At 46.9% G+C, this 22,073-nt stretch overlaps 1 protein-coding gene across 1 annotated transcript in view; it reads left to right on the forward strand.

Moving 5' to 3' along the window:
• The first annotated feature begins 3,733 nt into the window (after positions 1–3,733).
• GLIS1 (GLIS family zinc finger 1) overlaps positions 3,734–22,073 on the forward strand; it is a 259,142-nt gene continuing 240,802 nt past the window's right edge. The window contains exons 1-2 of the mRNA XM_073357637.1: positions 3,734–3,814; positions 4,678–5,067. Of these exons, the coding sequence (XP_073213738.1) occupies positions 4,716–5,067 (352 nt within the window). The 5' untranslated portion in view covers positions 3,734–3,814; positions 4,678–4,715. The remainder of the gene's footprint in view (positions 3,815–4,677; positions 5,068–22,073) is intronic.

Raw genomic sequence — 22,073 nt, forward strand, 5'->3', positions numbered from 1 at the left:
GTGCACGGGGGCAGGGTGTGCAGTGGGCACGGGAGCAGGGTGTGCCAGTCCGGGTGTGCGGTGTGCACGGGGGCAGGGTGTGCCAGTCCGGGTGTGCGGTGTGCACAGGGGCAGGGTGTGCCAGTCAGGGTGTGCGGTGTCTGGTGTGCACGGGGGCAGTGTGTGCCTGTCCGGGTGTGCAGTGTGCACGGGGGCAGGGTGTGCGGTGTGCACGGGGGCAGGGTGTGCCAGTCCGGGTGTGCGGTGTGCACGGGGGCAGGGTGTGCCAGTCCGGGTGTGCGGTGTGCACGGGGGCAGGGTGTGCCAGTCCGGGTGTGCGGTGTCTGGTGTGCACGGGGGCAGTGTGTGCCTGTCCGGGTGTGCGGTGTGCACGGGGGCAGGGTGTGCCAGTCCGGGTGTGCGGTGTGCACAGGGGCAGGGTGTGCCAGTCCAGGTGTGCGGTGTCTGGTGTGCACGGGGGCAGTGTGTGCCTGTCCGGGTGTGCAGTGTGCACGGGGGCAGGGTGTGCGGTGTGCATGGGGGCAGGGTGTGCCAGTCCGGGTGTGCAGTGTGCACGGGGGCAGGGTGTGCCAGTCCGGGTGTGCGGTGTGCACGGGGGCAGGGTGTGCGGTGTGCACGGGGGCAGGGTGTGCCAGTCCGGGTGTGCGGTGTCTGGTGTGCATGGGGGCAGTGTGTGCCTGTCCAGGTGTGCGGTGTGCAGTGTGCACGGGGGCAGGGTGTGCGGTGTGCACGGGGGAGGGTGCGCCAGTGCGGGTGTGCGGTGTGCGGTGTGCACGGGGGCAGGGAGTGCGGTGTGCACGGGGGAGGGTGTGCGCTGTGCGGTGTGCACGGGGGCAGGGTGTGCCAGTCCGGGTGTGCGGTGTGCGGTGTGCACGGGGGCAGGGCGTGCCAGTCTGGGTGTGCGGTGTGCACGGGGCAGGGTGTGCGGTGTGCACGGGGGAGGGTGTGCGGTGTGCGGTGTGCACGGAGGCAGGGTGTGCCAGTCCGGGTGTGCGGTGTGCGGTGTGCACAGGGGCAGGGTGTGCCAGTCTGGGTGTGCGGTGTGCACGGGGGCAGGGTGTGCCAGTGTGGGTGTGCGGTGTGCGGTGTGCACGGGGGCAGGGTGTGCGGTGTGCACGGGGGCAGGGTGTGCCAGTCCGGGTGTGCGGTGTGCGGTGTGCACGGGGGCAGGGTGTGCCAGTCCAGGTGTGCGGTGTGCGGTGTGCACGGGGGCAGGGTGTGCCAGTCCGGGTGTGCGGTGTCTGGTGTGCATGGGGGCAGTGTGTGCCTGTCCGGGTGTGCGGTGTGCAGTGTGCACGGGGGCAGGGTGTGCGGTGTGCACGGGGGAGGGTGTGCCAGTGCGGGTGTGCGGTGTGCACGGGGGCAGGGAGTGCGGTGCGCACGGGGGAGGGTGTGCGGTGTGCGGTGTGCACGGGGGCAGGGTGTGCCAGTCCGGGTGTGCGGTGTGCGGTGTGCACGGGGGCAGGGTGTGCCAGTCTGGGTGTGCGGTGTGCACGGGGCAGGGTGTGCGGTGTGCACGGGGGAGGGTGTGCGGTGTGCGGTGTGCACGGGGGCGGGGTGTGCCAGTCTGGGTGTGCGGTGTGCACGGGGGCAGGGTGTGCGGTGTGCACGGGGGAGGGTGTGCGGTGTGCACGGGGGCAGGGTGTGCCAGTGTGGGTGTGCGGTGTGCACGGGGGCAGGGTGTGCGGTGTGCACGGGGGCAGGGTGTGCCAGTCCGGGTGTGCGGTGTGCACGGGGGCAGGGTGTGCCAGTCCGGGTGTGCGGTGGGCACGGGGGCAGGGTGTGCGGTGTGCGGTGGGCACGGGGGCAGGGTGTGCGGTGTGCGGTGTGCACGGGGGCAGGGTGTGCGGTGTGCGGTGGGCACGGGGGAGGGTGTGCGGTGTGCACGGGGGCAGGGTGTGCCAGTCCGGGTGTGCGGTGTGCGGTGTGCACGGGGGCAGGGTGTGCCAGTCCGGGTGTGCGGTGTGCGGTGTGCACGGGAGCAGGGTGTGCGGTGTGCGGTGTGCACGGCGGAGGGTGTGCGGTGTGCACGGGGGCAGGGTGTGCCAGTCCGGGTGTGCGGTGTGCGGTGTGCACGGGGGCAGGGTGTGCCAGTCCGGGTGTGCGGTGTGCACGGGGGCAGGGTGTGCGGTGTGCGGTGGGCACGGGGGAGGGTGTGCGGTGTGCACGGGGGCAGGGTGTGCCAGTCCGGGTGTGCGGTGTGCACGGGGGCAGGGTGTGCCAGTCCGGGTGTGCGGTGGGCACGGGGGAGGGTGTGCGGTGTGCACGGGGGCAGGGTGTGCCAGTCCAGGTGTGCGGTGTGCATGGGGGCAGGGTGTGCGGTGTGCGGTGTGCACGGGGGCAGGGTGTGCCAGTCCGGGTGTGCGGTGTGCGGTGTGCACGGGGGCAGGGTGTGCCAGTCCGGGTGTGCGGTGTGCGGTGTGCACGGGGGCAGGGTGTGCGGTGTGCGGTGGGCACGGGGGAGGGTGTGCGGTGTGCACGGGGGCAGGGTGTGCCAGTCCGGGTGTGCGGTGTGCGGTGTGCACGGGGGCAGGGTGTGCCAGTCCGGGTGTGCGGTGTGCGGTGTGCACGGGAGCTCGGTGTGCGGTGTGCGGTGTGCACGGCGGAGGGTGTGCGGTGTGCACGGGGGCAGGGTGTGCCAGTCCGGGTGTGCGGTGTGCACGGGGGCAGGGTGTGCCAGTCCGGGTGTGCGGTGGGCACGGGGGAGGGTGTGCGGTGTGCGGTGGGCACGGGGGAGGGTGTGCGGTGTGCACGGGGGCAGGGTGTGCCAGTCCGGGTGTGCGGTGTGCACGGGGGCAGGGTGTGCCAGTCCGGGTGTGCGGTGGGCACGGGGGAGGGTGTGCCAGTCCGGGTGTGCGGTGGGCACGGGGGAGGGTGTGCGGTGTGCGGTGGGCACGGGGGAGGGTGTGCGGTGTGCATGGGGGCAGGGTGTGCGGTGTGCGGTGGGCACGGGGGAGGGTGTGCGGTGTGCATGGGGGCAGGGTGTGCGGTGTGCGGTGGGCACGGGGGAGGGTGTGCGGTGTGCGGTGGGCACGGGGGAGGGTGTGCGGTGTGCACGGGGGCAGGGTGTGCCAGTCCGGGTGTGCGGTGTGCACGGGGGCAGGGTGTGCCAGTCCGGGTGTGCGGTGGGCACGGGGGAGGGTGTGCCAGTCCGGGTGTGCGGTGTGCACGGGGGCAGGGTGTGCCAGTCCGGGTGTGCGGTGTGCATGGGGGCAGGGTGTGCGGTGTGCGGTGGGCACGGGGGAGGGTGTGCCAGTCCGGGTGTGCGGTGGGCACGGGGGAGGGTGTGCCAGTCCGGGTGTGCGGTGTGCACGGGGGCAGGGTGTGCCAGTCCGGGTGTGCGGTGGGCACGGGGGAGGGTGTGCCAGTCCGGGTGTGCGGTGGGCACGGGGGCCCCGGTACCCCTGCGATACGTGTCCCGCTACCCACGGCCGGGGGGGGGGGCTGCGCCGCACGTGCCGGTACCTGCGCGCCCCGCCCACACCCGCGGGGCCGCCCCCGGGCCCCGGCCGCCGCCCCCGGGCTCACGCCGGCTCTCCAGCCTGTCAAGCCCCGAGCGCGGGGGGGCGGCCCAGCCCGCCCCCTCCCCGCCCTGACTGGCTCGGGGGCCGGGCGGGCTCCGGCGCGGCGGCAGGCCAATGGCCCGGGCTGCCGTCCGTCAGCCCGCCGGCCCCGGAGGGGCGGGGGCTCGGGCTCGGCGGCGCGGCGCGGGCGGCGCGGCGGGACCGGGCGAGCGGCGCGGTGGCGGCGGCAGTGGCAGCGGCGGCCGGGTGGAGGGAGCCCGCCGGCCCGTCCGCCCGTGTCCCCAGGCCAGGTAGGCGGGCGGGCGGGCGAGCGCGGGGGCCGCCGGAGGTGTGAGGGGCTGGGCGGTGTCGGGCGCACGCTGCCCGGGCAGGTCGCTGCTGTCCAGTGACATCCGCCTCTGCAGCTCCTGGCTCCCGGGCCGGGCCGGGCTGGGCCGGGGGAGCCGGGCGGGTGCCAGCCCCGCCGCGGCTCGGGCTCGCCTGGCCCCCCGGCGGGCTCCGCCTGGCCCAGGCGCTGAGGCAGCGCGTCCCCTCGGCAGCGGATTAGCACGTCGTGAAAGTCAAGGGCTCAGGAACACGCTGCCTCAACAGCCGCCTCGGGCTTATTGGCGCCCGCACGGCAGCTCTTGCGGTTGTCGGGGCGGTTGCTGTTTGAACGGTTCAGCTGGACGGAACCGGCCTGAACAAATCATTCAGAGTTTGGCTTTCCCTTTCCCTGAAACGACTGAAAGGACCAGCGGTGTCCCTGGGGAAATAAAACAACCAACCCGCCAAACCTACCGTCAGTTTTAAAAGCTAAACTCCCCGCTCTCTCCCAAACAGCCCCGGAGCCTTGAAAAGTGCCTTCCCATCCCTGTATATATGATTCTGCATGGGGAGAAAGGGCTGGCTTACCTGCCTTTTACAATAACTCAGGATTTGTTTGACTCGACACCAGGAAAGATCTCACTGAGATTGTATTCATTAACCCTTTAGGGTTTCCAGGTTTGTAGTAGCCTCTTCTTTTAAATGACCCACTGGCTAGAATATATGAAGGTACCTGGTGTTAGACCATAAGTTTGTAGGGTGTTTTTACCTGTTGTTTCCATTGCTTTAAGAGTTAAAGAGGGGCAGCTTCCATGCCATTTGACACTCCTTGTGCTGTTTTATGTAGGAGATAAGCAAGGACCCTTCCAGCAGAGGGACACAAATATGCACTATGGGGTTGCAGAGTTTCAGAAACCCAGTACCAGTGCAGCCTTCTTTGAAGCGATTGATAAATGCCAAGTAGTGCCTATGAAGGAACTGCCACAAGTGACTTGTTCGAACACTGGTAAAACATTTTTGAATTCTCAGATGTCCTTTAAAATAACTGTCAACAACAGCAGCGACAATACAGAACCACAGCAAAGTCCCCATGAAATGTCAGTACCTCTGTTAGATCTCATCCCCAAAAGACCAAGCATATTTGAGAGGCTTCCAATCCTTCAGCGGACACAGGAGTTCCGATGTCCTAAAAGCTCCAAAGAGTATTTCCAGCAACAGAAACATCAAAGCATGAAGGGTGAGTTATAAAATGCGTGAACGAAACAAACAAAACCCAACACCAATTCATCTGTATCAACCTTTTTCTTTCTGGTCTTCAGGATATTTTCTGAAATGTTTATATAATGCTGCAAATTTATTTTCTTTCCACCTTCTAAATGCGAGATAATGTAAACCAGACTTTGTCTGCAGATGGAGTACACAGAGTTCTTGATATGTTTCAAGAAAATCTTGAGACCAGCATCCTCTTTAATTTCCTTGAGCAGCCTCTCCGCAGTTTTGGAAAACACACAAGGGATGGTCATTTAAGCTGGGTCTGCTCACTGGGGTGAACTGGGATAGGTCGTCTTATTTCACCCTGTTCTTGTGGCTTAAGGTAAATGCCTAGTCTTATTAAATTGTTTGTTTGAATTTGTATGTTAGACACTGAGAAGGTGTGATTAACATGTGTGTAAGCAGTGAGTCCTCAGACCCAGGATTCCTGATGTCTGAGAGGGATTGTATAAAATCAATTTTTTTTTTTAGTTTAGAAATGCATCTTTTCATCCATCGTTCTTAAAGAAGTTAATAACTAATGACATTATATTTGGTTGGAAGTTGGTTATTTAAACCTGTCCACCTTTTGCTATTTGATTGTGTTAGCTTATCAAAGTTCAATTTTAAAATATTCCACTCTCTAGATAATCACTTGAGATACATATCTGGTTTCTGAGAGAGTACAAGCATCTCATCCATGTTATAATACACTTACCCAGACAGATGTGCACAGATTATTAGGGCAAAGGCAGTCTTTTCGATGATGTTCACAAGTTGATTTCTCTTTGTATAAAAACCTATGGAAATGTCCTCTATCTGGCTGGTGTAAGATACTTCCCACTAGGAATTGCATCTATTTCTTTCCTTTCTATTGAAAAGTAAAGTAGACTGTTCATACGTGGACTAGAAATGTTCTCTTTTGTGAGCTTTTACGTAGGGTAATGGGGCTGGCCACTATATTATTATTCTGAAGTGTCACTGACTCCAGTGAGCCTTAGTAGGGTGTCCATTTCTTCTAGCCTAAGGATGCATTCATTCATCTCAGTCTAATGCAAACTGGAGCAACAGATTATAAATAACCTTTATGTTCTCTAGAGCTTCGGCATTCCCCTTCTGATTAAAGATTTTCCCAAGTTCAGCAAGGGTGAAATTTGTGTCTACTGCACACAGCCCAAATGCATGGGATTTGCAACTTGGGGGGAGTGCACATGGGGGGAACGCACAGAGCTTTAGCACAGCTATGCTGAAGTTTCTACTACAGGCTGTGGAAAGGACTGCATCCTGCCAGTCCCTCCCCCCCCCATTTGGGGTGCCACCAGGAACACCTTTGCTGCTTTCTCAGCTTGCCTAAAAGCCCACCCATTTGTTGCCCCACAGCAAGCTGATGTGGAACTCCCCTCTGAGGGGCTCTCAGTCCCCATATGGTTTCCCTACACCCCCCTATCCCCATGTTGAATAGCAAAAGTTCCACTGTATGTTGGCTTCCCTGCAGCAGAAAGAAGTGGGTCTGGGGAGAGGGACACACATTCATCTTAACTGATCACACTATCTTCCCTTTCCTCTCCATTCATCACTGGAGTTTATTCCTGTTTGTAAAGCATCCAGTTTCTCCATTTAGGGTCCAAGCCTAAACATGCTTAAGCATGCAAGTAACCTGTACTACCCACGTGAGCAAAATTATCCACATACAGGATTGGGATTGGGCTCTTTGCCATGTCCACCTGGTGCATAATGCTGGCATATTGGATTTTTCCCATCTGAGTGGTTCAGCTATGCTGTTGGTTAAGACTTTTTAACACAGACCAGAAGCTGGGGACAGGGGAAATGAAATGTTGGGGTAGATTCTCATTGTTTTGAAGTGTCACTGACTCCAGTGAGCCTTAGTAGAGTGTCTATTTCTTCCGACAAACTACAGTGTGCATTCATTCATCTCAGTCAAATAGAAACTGAAGCAACAGATTATAAATAGTCTTCATGTTCTCTAAAGCTGCAGCGTTGTCCTTCTGATTAAAGATGCGCAGCTTGTGAAGTGACAGCAACTGCACACACACAGTTGTGCATTTTTCAAGTTCTCTTGCTGTGAGCCTCGTGCTCTTCCAGTAATAATATTGACATTTCTAAAGCACCCACCGGACACTCCATAAGCAGGGAGATTGCAGTGCTGCTGCACCAACAATTGACTGCTAATAACAAGAGCCACCTTATAAAATTAAATAATAGAATAATCAAATAATATACTAAATTGCCATCATTTGGCTTTTTTTAAAATTGCAATCTGTAAGCATCCAGACTTTGCCAATAGCCCTGCAAATAGGCTAACGGTTATAGGAAAAGACAGGTGTATGCGGACATGATGTAAGAAACAACCAAGAAATCAGAAGGGGGGGAAAAGGTCAAATGTACCCTGCAAAGGTTTTCAAGGGAGGAACTGGTGACAGTTTGATTTCAGACCATCGCACAGCGGGTCTTCTGCACTTCAGTACTGCATATGGAATAACTCCCTCTTCAGTCTGGGTTAGATTACAGAATACGCCTCCTGGTTTAGGTTTATCCCTTTTTGAAGGGTGGGAGCAGGGGGGAAGGACCCTCTTACCGTGAGCGTAAACCATTTTTATAGTTGTCTGTAAACATTTTGCCAAACATGGCTTTAATTTTTTTGTTTAAAATTTTTTTTTAAAAAAGATACTGCCCCATTAACAAAAAGCACAGCTTTAAGGCAATTGTAATGAGAAGGAGCAGCCTGCTGTTGCAATGTGCTCTCTGTTATTCCTCTGCTGTTGCGTGGTATTAAGTCTTGATCCTGCAAACACTTCCATACCTGGACAACTAGTCTAACTGAACTCAGAGCAACTGGCCATGTGCGTAAAGTTACTCAGGTGTGTAAGTGTTTGCAGCCTGGGGCTGTCTATATTTCAGCAAAAATACAGACTTTTTAAAAAGGGAGCTTCAAATTTGTCCCTTTCTGGCAATGATTTTTATTTTAAATGTGACATTTTGCCCAACCTCTCATTCGGTGTGATTGGCTGTGCTACGCACTAAGCCCTCCTTGTTTTACCTCTGATCTCAGTGGATTGCAAGCTGTAGTGTTTGCACCCAAACATTGTTCCCTTAGAGGCACTTGTGGTCCACTGGGCATAGAATAACTGTAATAAAAGGTATGACTAACTTTACAATATTTTCCCAGGGTTATGTGGTTTTGCTGTATTTAATTTTCTTTAATGCTATAATATGTGATTTGCAGGGTAGCACAGGGCAAAATAATAATCAGTTACACAAAAAATACTTGAGGTTCAGGTAGGGAAGAAAAATTGCGACAGAATACATCAGAATCCTGTCCAATATGTGTTTAAAAAAACCCAATTAAAAGCAGTTTTGATCATTACAATGAAATGCTCTTTTTTGCAGGTTCATGTGATATGTTGGATTCATGAGTCATCTGTGTTAACTCATGAAACGATACTTGTCCTGTCCTTTGTGCCGTTAGGGAAAATACTCCCAACTGCACAAACCTTTTCAGGAGCTACTTCAAACAGTTATTTAAATTAAGAGACAGTAAAGTAGTTTTAGCCTTCAGTATTTGGTCACTTCCTTGATGAGGGTCATAATTATATGATTATTTAAGTAAAGCCACAGATTAACATAATGCTCTATACTAGCAAACTTGCACATAAAAAAGAAAACAAGGGGCCAGGTCTTGCAATACCTTACTCATGTAAGTAAACTGATGACTACAGTGGGCTATCTTTCCTGGATAATTAAAGATTTGCAGGACTGGGACAAAAGGCATAAGATGGTGCAATATAACTAACCCAGTTATTATACAATATATTAGATATACTGACTGTTCTTATTGGGCCTGATCCTGTAACCCTCCCTCACATGAATGGTCATCATTTACCCAAATAGTTCCATTGAAGAGAATGAGATTACTTGCATGATTGAGAATTACTCATTTCAGTTTGGTGGGTTGCAGTTTTGGTCCCATTTTGAATGACAATCTCCATATTTACTCAGTTTCATATGTAGTACACAGGGTGTTCTTTCTCACCTCATTCTGATTCCCATACAAACCCAGCCCACTTCACATTTTGGGAGCATCGTAGTTTTGAATAATCTCTTACAATTAAATCTTATAAATCAAATAAATCTTTTTTTTTGTTTTGGGGTTTATGTGAATAATGTATAAAAAACATAACTTTCCTAATTTTATTTTATTTTTATTTTATTTTATTTTTCCCCCTTCTTCCTGGAATAAAGGGGAGAAACTGCAGCTGAAATCACATCTGCTTTAGGTCATTTTAGGTAAATCTTTTTTTTTTCTTAAATTAGCTAAAACTGTTACACATTTCCAAAAGAGAAAAATAAGTTTTCAGTTATTTTCTGCAGAAGGAAATTCCTTTGTGGTTTGTTTTTTGAGATTGGAAGTCACTGAATCGAATGTGCCCCTCTCATAGATTTCTAAATGCTATTGCACAGTTTAAAAGAAAAAAAAAGTGGATCTAATTGCATCCGGTATTTAGGATTGCATTTTTTATCTAGGGATGCTTAATGAAACACAGAATAATTGGCAAATAAATAACAAAAGAACCAACTACCAATATGTTACGTAAAGGCATATACAGCAACTATAATGTAAAAGTATAGAGCTTTCTGGTTTAGAAATAAATGAGCTGTTAGAAAGATGATAGTAGTAGATATCATTTAGCAATTATATATGATAATGAGCTGTAATTATTTCAGTCAGAAAAAAATGAGCCTGTTAATTAAAATGATACATTTTATAACCTCTTGTGTTCTACTTGAAGGAGCGGATTTAAATGATTAATAGTTACTTATTATGGCTTTAAAATTTTATATTGACACATGGAATGAAAACTAGGTTTACAATGTATTTTGTTAAATGGGGTGAGAGGATTGTATTTTATGGTAAACTAAAAGACAGTTAATTTAGGACTTCAGTTCTGCAGGTATGAGTTACTTTGCTCTTATGAGTCATCCTATTGACCTAATATTCAAACTGTTCTAAATTACTCAATTCTTAAATAGATCTGAATGGCTTTTCCCATTTTAGGGTCCAATCCTGCAAACACCTACACATGAGGTGTGTGCTGAATGATTTTTAGTAGATTTAAGACCATGTTATAGAACTGTTGAAAGATTATGTTTGTAAAACTGCTGAATTTAGAAAGAAATGTGCATGCAGATGTCTTTTGCAAGAATGCACAAGCTGTCCTGTCTTTACGCGTATTCAGTCGTAAACTCTGACAGTTATTCCATAGGCTGTGAGAATACTTAAAACGATTAAATGCACCCCTCTTTGACAAATTCAAATGGGAAATAAAGTGTAAATTTAAGAATGTGGGTAATTAACCATTGGAACAATTTACCCAGGGTTATGGTGGATTCTCTGTCACTTACAATTTTTAAATCAAGATTGGATGTTTTTGTAGAAGTTATGCTGTAGGAATTATTTTGGGAACGCTATGGCCTGTGTTATAAAGGAGGTCAGGCTAGATGATCACAATGGTGCCTTCTGGCCTTGGAAATTATGAATAGTACTTTTCTTCTACAGAAAGATTCACTTCCTTAACAATGAGCAAAGATGTGCAGTAGGTTGCTATTTAATTGTATAGGGTGAAATCCTGGCACCATTGAAGTCAATGGAAGGTTTGTTATTGACTTTGATGGGGGCGGGAGGGGGGGGTCAGTATTTCAGCCATAATAGTATTGTAGATATACCCTATGCTGTCAGGCGTGTTGAACAAGTATCAGCCCTTGCATTAAATATGTCGGTAAACTTGGAAGTGAAATAATCAGGGGAATGTGTCTGTCTGTGGCAGATTTAGGATATTGTAGGTTAACTTCCATATTTGATCAATATTACGATTACAAAATATTGTAGAAATGTGAATATACCTCTGTTTTAGAGCTTTTTTGAAACACACTTAAAGATGCTGACTGGGCAATTAGAGAGGGATTAGAGATGCAAACTGCTGCATTTCATACTCCACGTTTCTATCAGTACATGTCAACAGACCAGAGAAGTCACACAATCCGGCAGTCGTTTCACAGTGTACGGTAACTTCTTTTAATATAGGGCTGGTTTGTTTACTTTATTTGTCAGCCTCAAAACTTTATTTTCCAGCACACTGATGCAACTTATAAATAAAAAAAAAAAAAATTGGATCAAAAGCAGGGGTGGTGTTTGCTAATTCTCATACAGTGCAATCTTACCCTAGAAATCTGAAAACAAGAGCAAAGATGTGTTTCTGAATATGACACAGCTGTTACCTTGTATCCCGAAAATCCTGAACATTGGAATAAAGTGAACAAAATGACTGGTTGAAGCACTAAAATGGCAGGAGTCATTTTCAATGTGGCAAGTTAAAATCAAAGATCATGTCATCTAAATTCAAGTCCAATTCTACCTTTCAGTTTCAACTTTGAAGAATAGTTGCCAAGATTTTTTTTTCTTCACTGTACTTTAAAGCATTCAGTATGTGAAACCCCAGAGGGTATCTCCTGCTTTCTGTTTGCAGAATCCATGCTTCACTGGTAACCTGGCACAAGGCTTTTTTTTCTTTACTATGGTTAATTTAGGTTTATGAAATGATTATTCATCACTGATGATTATTGGGAAAAGTGATCTGCTATAGGAAATAGACCCACATTCTGACTTTTAGCTTTTCAAATTCTGCCTTTTAGAAGTTGGGAATTGCAAGAACTTGTATATTCAGATCGTCAAAAGTCATGAACTCGTTGTGTCTCTCCTTTAGATCATTGTATTTGTGTAAATATAATAATGTGAAGTATGTTTGGCCTTTTGTTTCACAGTGCCCGAATATTTTTTTTGGTGCTTTACACAATTAACTAATAAAAAGTATTGTAATAGAATAAATCTCATCGGCTTTGTCTTAAGGGTGAGCTAATGCAAAGCGTTTCAAATAGCATTGGACTCTCTTGTATTCAAGCTTTTCCAGTGAAGCAGGAGGAAGAATTTGTGAGTATGAGAATACATTAATCTTTCTGGAATAAGTAGAAAGCAAATATATTTTTTGTGTGGTGGTTTGCTTTTTTTGTGCACATTTAACCAGAGGAAAAAATGGTTTTAAGTAGACATAATCAGATACTGTAAAACACTTTTTAATACAGATCTCAATTGTTATTTTAAGCTTTTAAGGGGCTGAAGATTTAGTTTATTTTGGAACATTGCTGAACTGTGTGAAATGTGTCTCTGGGGGACCAGGTATTTTAATACCTAGTAGAAGTTTGCATAACAGTAGATGATGTATTTAGCCTGCCTTCCAATGCTGTAAATAAATTACACATGCTGCTTTAGACAGAGAGCATCCAATGTGTAAATCAAAGGCTAATTTTTTTAAATTAAGTAATATTTCGTAACTGAGATTTTTTTAAAAGATAAGAGTTAGATTATATGTGACAATACTCAAGCCAAGTAACTTCTCAGCACAACATGGAAGGCCTAAGATTATTTTAAATATGTGCCAGTGATTCATTGCTTTTTGATAATTTGATGTGGTTAAGTAGCTTAAATACTGAAGTCAACAACCCCTGAGGCAAAGAAAGATAATACACTTAGAATTCTATCTTAAAAATGAAATTTGATAGCTTTCACTTTCTAAGCCTGTCCAACTCTCAGTGCAGTAAAAGGAAAATAGCAGTAAACGTATTAATTTAGTTATGTACTTTTTCTTATTTACATGTATAACATAACATGCACTTTAGATAAGAAACAAAATAGTTTGAAACAAAAGAAACAAAATGCTGTTAAATACTTCATGCTTAACACAACCCCAATTCCCTTATAATAAGTTTAAATATTAATTCTGTGGAATGTCAGATGCCTAAAGCTAGACATTAGTGATCTGCAGTTTCAAATATCTAGGAGTGGGTTTATGAAACAGGATATTTAACTGGGAGAGATGACTAGCACATTTCAGAGTTATCAGAACACAGACAACAGCGCATGATGACTTTTTAAAAAAAAATCATAAAATAAAGAAAATTGTTTTAGGTGCACAGGGTTTGAAAAACTTAGATTTAATTATTACTGTGGACGAATAGCAGTGGTTTCTTACGCATTTAATTTCTAGATCTGCATGTTTTGATTTCTTCTCCTGCCGCTCTCCAGAGCAGCTGGCTTTGATTTAACCTGAATCCTACACTGAGGGCAAATGATCAGTCACTCACTTACAATTACTGTATGTAGAGCTCTTCACTGGAACATCTTCGAAGTGGAGCACTACACGAAAAAGAGTACCAAATGGGACTGGAATAATGTTTGAGGAAGGCAGCGCTCTGGGTTCAAAAGGCCTCAGTTCACCACAAAACAGATATCTCCACTTACACTTCTTTGTGCAAATCCTGCTCTTTCCCCATCTGTATCTGGTAAGGTGGGGCGGGGCGGGGCGTGGGGAATGTTTTCTGTGGATAAAAAGGAAATTGCCATTTTTATTTCCCAGTGTTTTCCTGAAAGGATTTCCAGCATGGGATTTTCGTAAACACTCAGGCCTGGTCTACACTACAGAGTTAGGTCAATGTAAACTTACATTGACCTAACTCTGTAAGCATCTATACTAAAATGTAACTCTCACCGGTGTAACTCACCCACTACACTGATTTAATAACTCCACCTCCGCAAGAGGCTTAGCGCATAGGTCCATGTAGTTAGGTTAAGGCAGTGTCCATGCAGACACTTCGTTGGTTACATCGACTGTTACTGGCTTTCAGAAGCTATCCCACAATGCCTCACAGTGACAGTTAAATTGGTGCAAGCACTGCTGGTGAGAATGCACACAGCTGACACAAGGAACGTAGTGTGGACATGCAAAAGCGATTTTAATTACGGCGGTGGCTGTACATCAACGTAACTTAGGTCAACTTAATTTTGTAGCGTAGACTTGCCCTCCATGCTGGCCTAACTGCTCCCACTGAAATCAAAGGCAATTCTACCATTGACTTCAATGGGAGCAGAGTTGGGCCAGCACTGAGTGCTTTTGAAAATTCCTCCCATATTCTCTTGAGAAACAGAGAGCATAATATACGGCCTGGTCCTGCTCCTATGTCCACTTTAGTGGCAACAGAAGCAGGCCTATATTGGGACTCTGGGGTAAGGCAATCAGCAACTCCATGTTAAACATTTTATTTCCTGGTTGGGCCTCACATGGTCCTCTCAGGCCTTTTCATCTGTGGATTGCAGGCTGCTAGAAGAGCCTATGCACATACATTCAATCTGCAGTCAATACCTGGACCTGGTGAGACCCAGAGCCAGGGAAGTCAGTGAAGGGGGAGAATGGGACAAGGGTCATGGCAGATGAAGTCAACTAGGCCAGAGTAAATAGATACCATAGTAGAGGAGTTTTAAGGGGTCCTGGGTTCTATCCGAGGCTCTGTCACTGAGTTGCTGGGGGACTTTGGGCAAGTCTATGTACACCTACCCTAGTTTCTCCATCCTGTAAGATGGGGTTAATGGCACTTGCCCTATTTGGTAGAGTGCTTTGAGTTCTAGATGAAAAATGCTATGTGAGTGCAAAAGGTTATCTACTATCATTATCCAAAATGTTTCCAGGAGGGCAAGAGCTCCTGGTCAGACACCCCCCCCTTGTGTTTCCTGTTACCATCCATCCAGCTCACTGCAGGAAGGAAGCTGAGGGGTAAAGGACATTCCTCATGTCTACTTCAATACCCAGTAGTTCAAGTTGTTAGAAATGGAGTTATAAAAGAATTATTGCAAAGTGGATTTAAAATGGATGGAGATGGCCACTGGAGTATTCTTCTTGTGTAGGGGAATTCTGCCCTCAGAGAAAGCTGGCAGCATTGACTCCACTCCACCGTCCCCTCTCTTCTAAAGGCTCAGGGGAGATCCAGCACACCTCAGCTCTGCTGGTGTAAGCTTCCCGAAGGACGGTATGCATGTGGTGTAATTCAGAGCTACCCCTCTGCAGCTCTAACTTGCACTGAAGTTGGACAGTTTGGGATGAGAGAGCTGCTATCAGTTCCCTGATGACCCCATTGCTTAGTCTGAGGAAGGTTTGAATGCAGCTGAGAATCTGTTCGACTTGTTTCCTAAATAAAACACAGCACTAATCATCTCTTTACCTAGATTCTTATACAACCTTGATTGCTGTAGTGTCAGTCTTCAGACTTGATTTACATTTAGTCAACAACTCAGAGGGACTAGTTCCACTTTTCCTGACTTTGGTGTAAATCTTGCATAATTCCATTGATATCATGTAGTTACTCCAGATTTACATCAGAAGTCAGTGAAATTAGTCGTGTAAATGATCAAGCCCAGACGATCTAATCTGCAAACATTCTTTTTGTGAATATAGAATGAAATTAGCTTGAACTGAGCAAATGATTTGCAGCATATAACTTATTTGAGAATGTTACCTTTTATTTTCCTTCTGCAAACTGTCAACAAGCAGCTCATGGGTTTGTCTTGAAAGTGAGTTACTTGAAAATAATTGCTGAATGGAGCTGTCATAGAACAAATTCTGAAATTCAGGTTATGTTGGTTGGTTTTGATTGAACACATTAATCACGTGATTCTTCGTCTCTTTAGTGCATGCTATCAGGGAGCTCTTAGACTGAGGTTACTTGTGTGAGATTGCTAGTTCAGAAATCATTCTTTCTGGATATTTACTTAAAATGTGCTGTTTCCACAAATATTTTTGCTAGTGTCCATTTTCGCTAGATGAGTCACAGAAAGCAAACACAAAGGGGCACAAACCTGGAAAGCCGATCCAAAGCTATTCATGAACAGTGTTTTGAAACATTAATTCAGCTCTAAAATAAGACTAAAGATGCAGCCACAAGCATTGTAATCCCAGCACTCCGAAGGCTCAGCGATGCCTCTCTGCAGATTAAGAGCCTTACTTTGGGAAAGTCAAGCTAAGAAAGTCTTGGGAATGTATTAGAACAGGATTTTGCAGACATTCACATATAAGGAAATGTGACCTACTGCTTCACTGTAACCCTACATGACTGTCTCAGGATAGGAGTAATGGTCTTTAGGGATCTTTACTTTCTGGAGGTGGGGAGTGTTAATTTTTATAGCAGTGTTCTGTACCAACTGCTGGAGGAGTTGCCGGGGGACCCACAAACCAAGAACACAAGTAGTTCAGCCATCACTGGAAGCAATAAAGGTGATTTTATATATAGTGTAGAGGCTTCACAGTAGGCAGATTGTCCTGAGAGGTCAGGGAGATGGCTTCACAATCTAAATAATATGAGACTCGAGAAAATTTGCCATGAAAAATAACTCCCAGTTTATAATCAGGTTGGATTCAGGGAAAACTGAATCATGGTACCAACTACAAGTGCTTAATTTGTGCCATGGCTGAGCCCTGACACTTCTAGGCTTGGCAGTGCATAGCCCCGGCATCTCTGGGCTTGCTGCGTCAGTCATGAATGTAAAAAATTGCTTGAGCCCCAGTACCTCTTTCCTAACAAATTAAGCACTGCCAACTACCATCAAAGAAAACCAACAAGAGAGGTTAGATGAGACCTCCACCGTTTTGATCAACCTACAAATGCAGTTTTAGCTTGTTGAGTAAACTAGTTGTACTTTAAAGCTAGACACTAGAAGGACTGTCATGTGAGCCGCCAAAGTGTTTCAGGCTCTGCAGCTCAAAGAAATACTATGTACATGGAGTAGCCACAAATTCTTCTGATGCACTATACCTCTGCTGCTATCAATCTAGGCTTCCTACTGCACCCATCACTGTGGAGCATGACAATGGATTTTCTATGCCGGTATTGTATATTTTAGTAAATGAGCCAGATTTCCAGTGCCCTGCTCTTCTCCCTGCTGGCTCCCCCTAAAGAAACACTTTCCCCATTGCCATCTTCCTGCCATTCCCTTTCTCCTCTGGTCTGCTACCTCATGGTATTATGAGGAGCCCTCAAAACCTTTCAGCATCCCAGTCTCCTACTATCTGACTCACTTAACAAACATCAGTGGCACCTCTTTCTCCCTCTTAAATGCAGTGTATGCACAAGGACATTGGAGGACGTGACCATATCTCTTTGTCAAGAAAACTCTGAGAAGGCCCACAATAGAAAACAGACAAACAAAAGTGACAGGAAAGTAGGAATGGGAGAGCCAGCAATGAACAGTTGGGCATAGGGATTATTGATCTTATGTACAAAACAGTTGGGATCTGTTTTATGGCATTCTGTAGACAAGCCTTTGTTAACCCAGGATTGCCTCTTGAGGATAGAAAATGCCAGCCATTGTTCTGAAGAAGGCAACAGCCTCACTGATATTTAATTAGGCTAGGACTGGAATTATTATTCTTTCTCAGAGCGTTCCATCTTCCAAATATTAAGAGGCACTGGAGGCACAGAAGCCTTCTAGCACCACTGCCCTGTGTGTCTTATTTGTGTCTCTGAGCTCCTAGATGAAACACAGACAGCGCCTGGTGAAGGTAAATCACACAGAAGCTTTACATCAGTGAAACCACTGAAGAAGATTTTGTAGCAGAATAGTCAAGATTTAACAAGGCAGCTATTTGCCAATGTGTAGAAGAATCGAAAGGATGATGTGAGCGGCTCTTAAACCTCAATAAGAAGGAAGGACTCTAAAAATCAAGCAGTGTATGATTAAGAAAAGGAAGTGAATGTGTGCATGGGTGCAGGAAGTATAGAATGTGGTGCATGAGTGATGAATCCAAGTGTGAATTGCTTTAGTAATATGCTACATTGAGAGAATTAGGGTGATTCAGAAAAGGTGGATGGTAAAAGCAACATTCATTCAGCAGTGTCGCCAACACTCTCTTTTGGGACCTGATGTTGGCCAGAGACCACCATCAGCTTGTCCCACCAGAAGGTGCATAAACTGCTGCTGCAGTAGATCTCCAGCAAACGCAGCACCTCATCCGGTCTCTGTCAAGGAGAAGCAGCACTGCTATCTAAGGCCATTTCTTGCAACTTTTCACGAGGCTTCCCCCGGTACAGGAGACTGTGCCATGGCCATTCCTATATCAACTTCTCTGGGACTGCCCAAAACCAGCACTCTGCAACAGCTCTTTGTTTACATTCTACAAGCCCTGATAACTTCCCACCACATCTCACAGCTTTTCTCTCCCTGTCTGTTGTTGTTGAGGGCCTCTTCCCACAGTCACCGCAAGAGGCTCTTTTCTGAGATGAGTCACAGCTCCTCCATGTCTCACTGCTGTCTCCATTACAGTGAGCCATACCCTGTATCACGCATTCAGGCAAAACTTCAGTGAGATTCTGTCAGCAAAGAGTTAAAGGATGGAAATGGAGTCAGTCCCAATCAACATTTGTGCCATGCAAAATAGATCTAATCAAACAGAACTGATATAGTTTTTTAACAAGATCACAGGAGTCGTAGATAAGGATAATTGTGCTGATATGTTCTATTTGGACATCTGTAAGGTATTTGGCGTAGTGCCACATGACATTCTGGCATTATACAAAATCAATATGGCACATATTGAGTGGATTAAAAGCTGACTAATAAATATCAAGACCTAGATGTTAATCGGGAATTATCAAGCAGCTGTGGTGTTTCTTGTGGGATTCTGCAGGGATCAGTTCTTGCTTGGCCCAAGGCCATTCAGTATTTTTATCAATGACATGGCAGAAAGTAGAAAATCATAGCTGATAAAGTTTGCACGTGACCCCACAATTAGTGGAATGGTAAATAATAATGAGAAAAGACCACTGATACAATGTGATCTGGATCACTTGCTTAGCTGGGAGCAGTCAAACAATGTGCATGTTCTTTGATTAGGAGGGAGAATGCAGGCCGTACTTGCTGGATGGGAGACTGTGTTCTGGAAAGCAGCGACTCTGAAAAGGACTCAAGGATCATTGTAGATAACCAGCTGACCGTGAATTCCCAGTATGATGTTGTGGAGGAAAGGAGTACCGTGATACTTGGATGTATTAATGGGAATAAGGAAACGATGTTAGCTCTGTATGCAGCATTGGTGAGACTTCTGCTGGAATACTGTGTCCAGGTCTGGTGTTTACACTTTAAAAAGAATTTTAAAAATTGGAGAAGGTTCTGAGAAGAGCTACAAGAACAATTTGTGGTCAAAGAAACCTGCCTTACAATGAGAGATTCAAGGAGCTAGTTTGTAAAGAAGGTTAAGGGGCAGTTTAATCACTGTCTGGAAGTGAGTATCCAGGAAGAAGATATCTGATACTTGAGGGCTCTTTCATTTATCAAAGGCATAACTAGATCCAATGGCTAGAAAATGAAGCCCGCAAAGTCCAAACTGGAAATGAGACACATTTTTGACTGTAAAGGAACTAACCACTGGCACAGATTACCAAAGGATGTGGTAAATTTGCCATCATTTACAGACTTTAAATAAAGATTGGATGTCTTTCTCAAAGATGCTATCTAGTTCAACCACAAATTATTTTGTTCAATGCAGGAATCACAAGGTAAAATGCTGTGTTACGCAGGAGGCCAGACTAGGTGGTCATAATGGTCCCTTCTGGATAATCTAGGATGTGTTGCAGGATTTGACCAATTAAGATGCCCCAGCACAAGGGTTGTAGACCTGGCTTGACATGGGTAACTGAGGATGGGTGAGGCTTTATTTTTTTGGAGGCAGGATTAGGGAGGTAAATAAATCAGCAGGCTGGAAACAGAATGTCCGCAGTAACTAAGATAAGGGGGAGTGCCAGGGAACCATTTACCATGGACAAAATAAGCCTGGCACGTAGGATGAAGTAGAGGTGATTGTGCAAGCACAGTGTGTGGACAGAGCATGCTGTACATGGATTGGTTCCTGCAGCGTTACCAAGCCAATCCAGAAACGTGTGATGCAGTACATAGTTAAGAATGCCTGTCTTGTTAGTGTTGGTAAAAATGTAAATAAAGTAAAGTTCTGCTGTGTAACTTCGGATGTGTAATGTGCCTTATACCCACCCCCTACTCTTCCGTCTGATCACCTTAATGTAGCTTTGCTGTATGACAGATAAAGGAACCTAAGTGATGACTGGGACTGCCTACAATGGCATGTGGCCCATCTGCGACTACTAGGAGCAAAAATCTTCAACAGCCAGAGGCGGGACACTGGATGGAGAGGGCTCTGAGTTACTACAGAGAATTCTTTGCCAGGTATCTGCCTGGTGGATCTTGCTCACATGCTCAGAGTCTAACTGATCACCATATTTGGGGCCAAGAAGGAATTTCCCCCCGGGTCAGATTGGCAGAAACCTTAGGGGTTTTTCCACCTTCCCCTGCAGCATACTTGCAGGTTTAAACTAGTGTGAATGTGAATTCTCTGTAACTTCAAGTCTTTTAAAACCATGATTTCAGGACTTCAGTAACTCAGCTTGAGGTTAAGGGGCTATTACAGGAGTGGGTGGGTGAGGTTCTTTGGCCTGCAGTGTGCAGGGGGTCAGACTAGATGATCACGAGGGTCCCTTCTGATCTTAAAGTCTGTGAGTCTATGACTTTGGAGTTGAACTGATTTCTTGGGTGCCAGAGAACTAGATAAAGTGTTCTCCCAGAACTGGATGAACTGTTCTAAATAAACTCATAGTTACTTTCATTTTGCAGAGCAAGCACTCTTGTAAGAGGGATCATCTCATGGGTCCTTCCCCTCTGCTTTCTCTGGCCAAACTCACTTCTGAAGTCAAAGGGGCTCTGCACATATTCAGGGCTTTGCCCGTGTGAATACAGTTGCAGATTCAGGGTCTAATTTTAGATATGAGGTGATGAATGATGGTGACGAAGTGTAGGGCAAGGATGGGCTCAGGAAAGTGGGGTTTCAGCACTAAGATCACACCGTTGCTCAGTATAGGAATGTGTGCATCTTGACGATTCTGTTAGTAATTAATTTGTAATTATTCTATTTTGCTACATAAATGTTTCTAACTATAACTGTGTAATCTGTCCTCCAAGGTGCCTTCTTTTATGAGTGACTGAGCCTCCATGCTGGTTTCTTGCTGGGCTTCTCTCTTATGCAGACGCCACCAGGAATCCCTACCAGCGCCGGATTTTGTGCAATCGTTTTGTGATGTGTCCCACTGTCCACCAGAGGCTGAGCTGAGACGAATTAAAACCTCATGCTGGGCTCGAAGCATGGACATATTGGAGAAAGCCACAGTTTTATCCTCTCATTGCCCCCTCTGACCAGAATATTGATACTTTTCATCTGTCTCTTCCCTTTCTTTGCTTTCAGAAACTAACACACAAGCCCTTCTTCCCAACCCAGAGATGGTGACATACTAACACAGTTATTACAGCAAACGTGGCCCTTTCTCTGGTATGATGTTTTCTTTCTGTGGGGAGACTGAAATACTAACTCACAAATAATATCTTTAGAAGTCTTATTAGTCACACATTTTTAAGACATTCCAAAATCATACCGCACTCCTTCTGAGCTTGTCTGTTGCTACCAATGATTCAAAGTTTGAAAACTCTCCTTTAGGTTTGATTTACATTTTGGTCGTAGGCACTTGTTATTCCTGGCACATGCAAATTCAGTTTCATTACAGAAAAATCTGTTTTACAGCCACGCGACTCAGATCTGCTGCGCTTCTAATAATTGATGGCTGGTTTCCTTATTTCCTGCATTGTAGAAAAATAAGGACCTTGTTAGGCCCAAATAAGCCTGTATAAAGTCACAGTGTGAAACAGTGGATTGAGGTTGTGCGGGACAGTTGTGGGCAGACTTTACAACGTCAAGTCACAGTCGATGGAGGCAGCCAAGGGAACGAACTGACACAAATTCAACTCAAATTTGGGTGAGCTCTTAGCTCCCTGGTCTTAGATTTATATCAGTGACACCTTTTCTTCCTGCTGGTGCCTAGGCCAGGAACAGATCTGTTTCTGTCCAGGTAATTAGCTGCTCTGAGTGCTCTGCGGTGTGGCTGTTGTGCCCCCTCATTTGCTGTTATGCTACCTAACGTTTATATTTACTATGTCTGCTCTCTTGCTCCAACAGGCCAAGTGTGTGCTTTGGAATAAAGGGC

Source organism: Lepidochelys kempii, chromosome 8 (genome assembly GCF_965140285.1).
Source record: "Lepidochelys kempii isolate rLepKem1 chromosome 8, rLepKem1.hap1, whole genome shotgun sequence".
NCBI classification, from domain to species: domain Eukaryota; kingdom Metazoa; phylum Chordata; order Testudines; family Cheloniidae; genus Lepidochelys; species Lepidochelys kempii.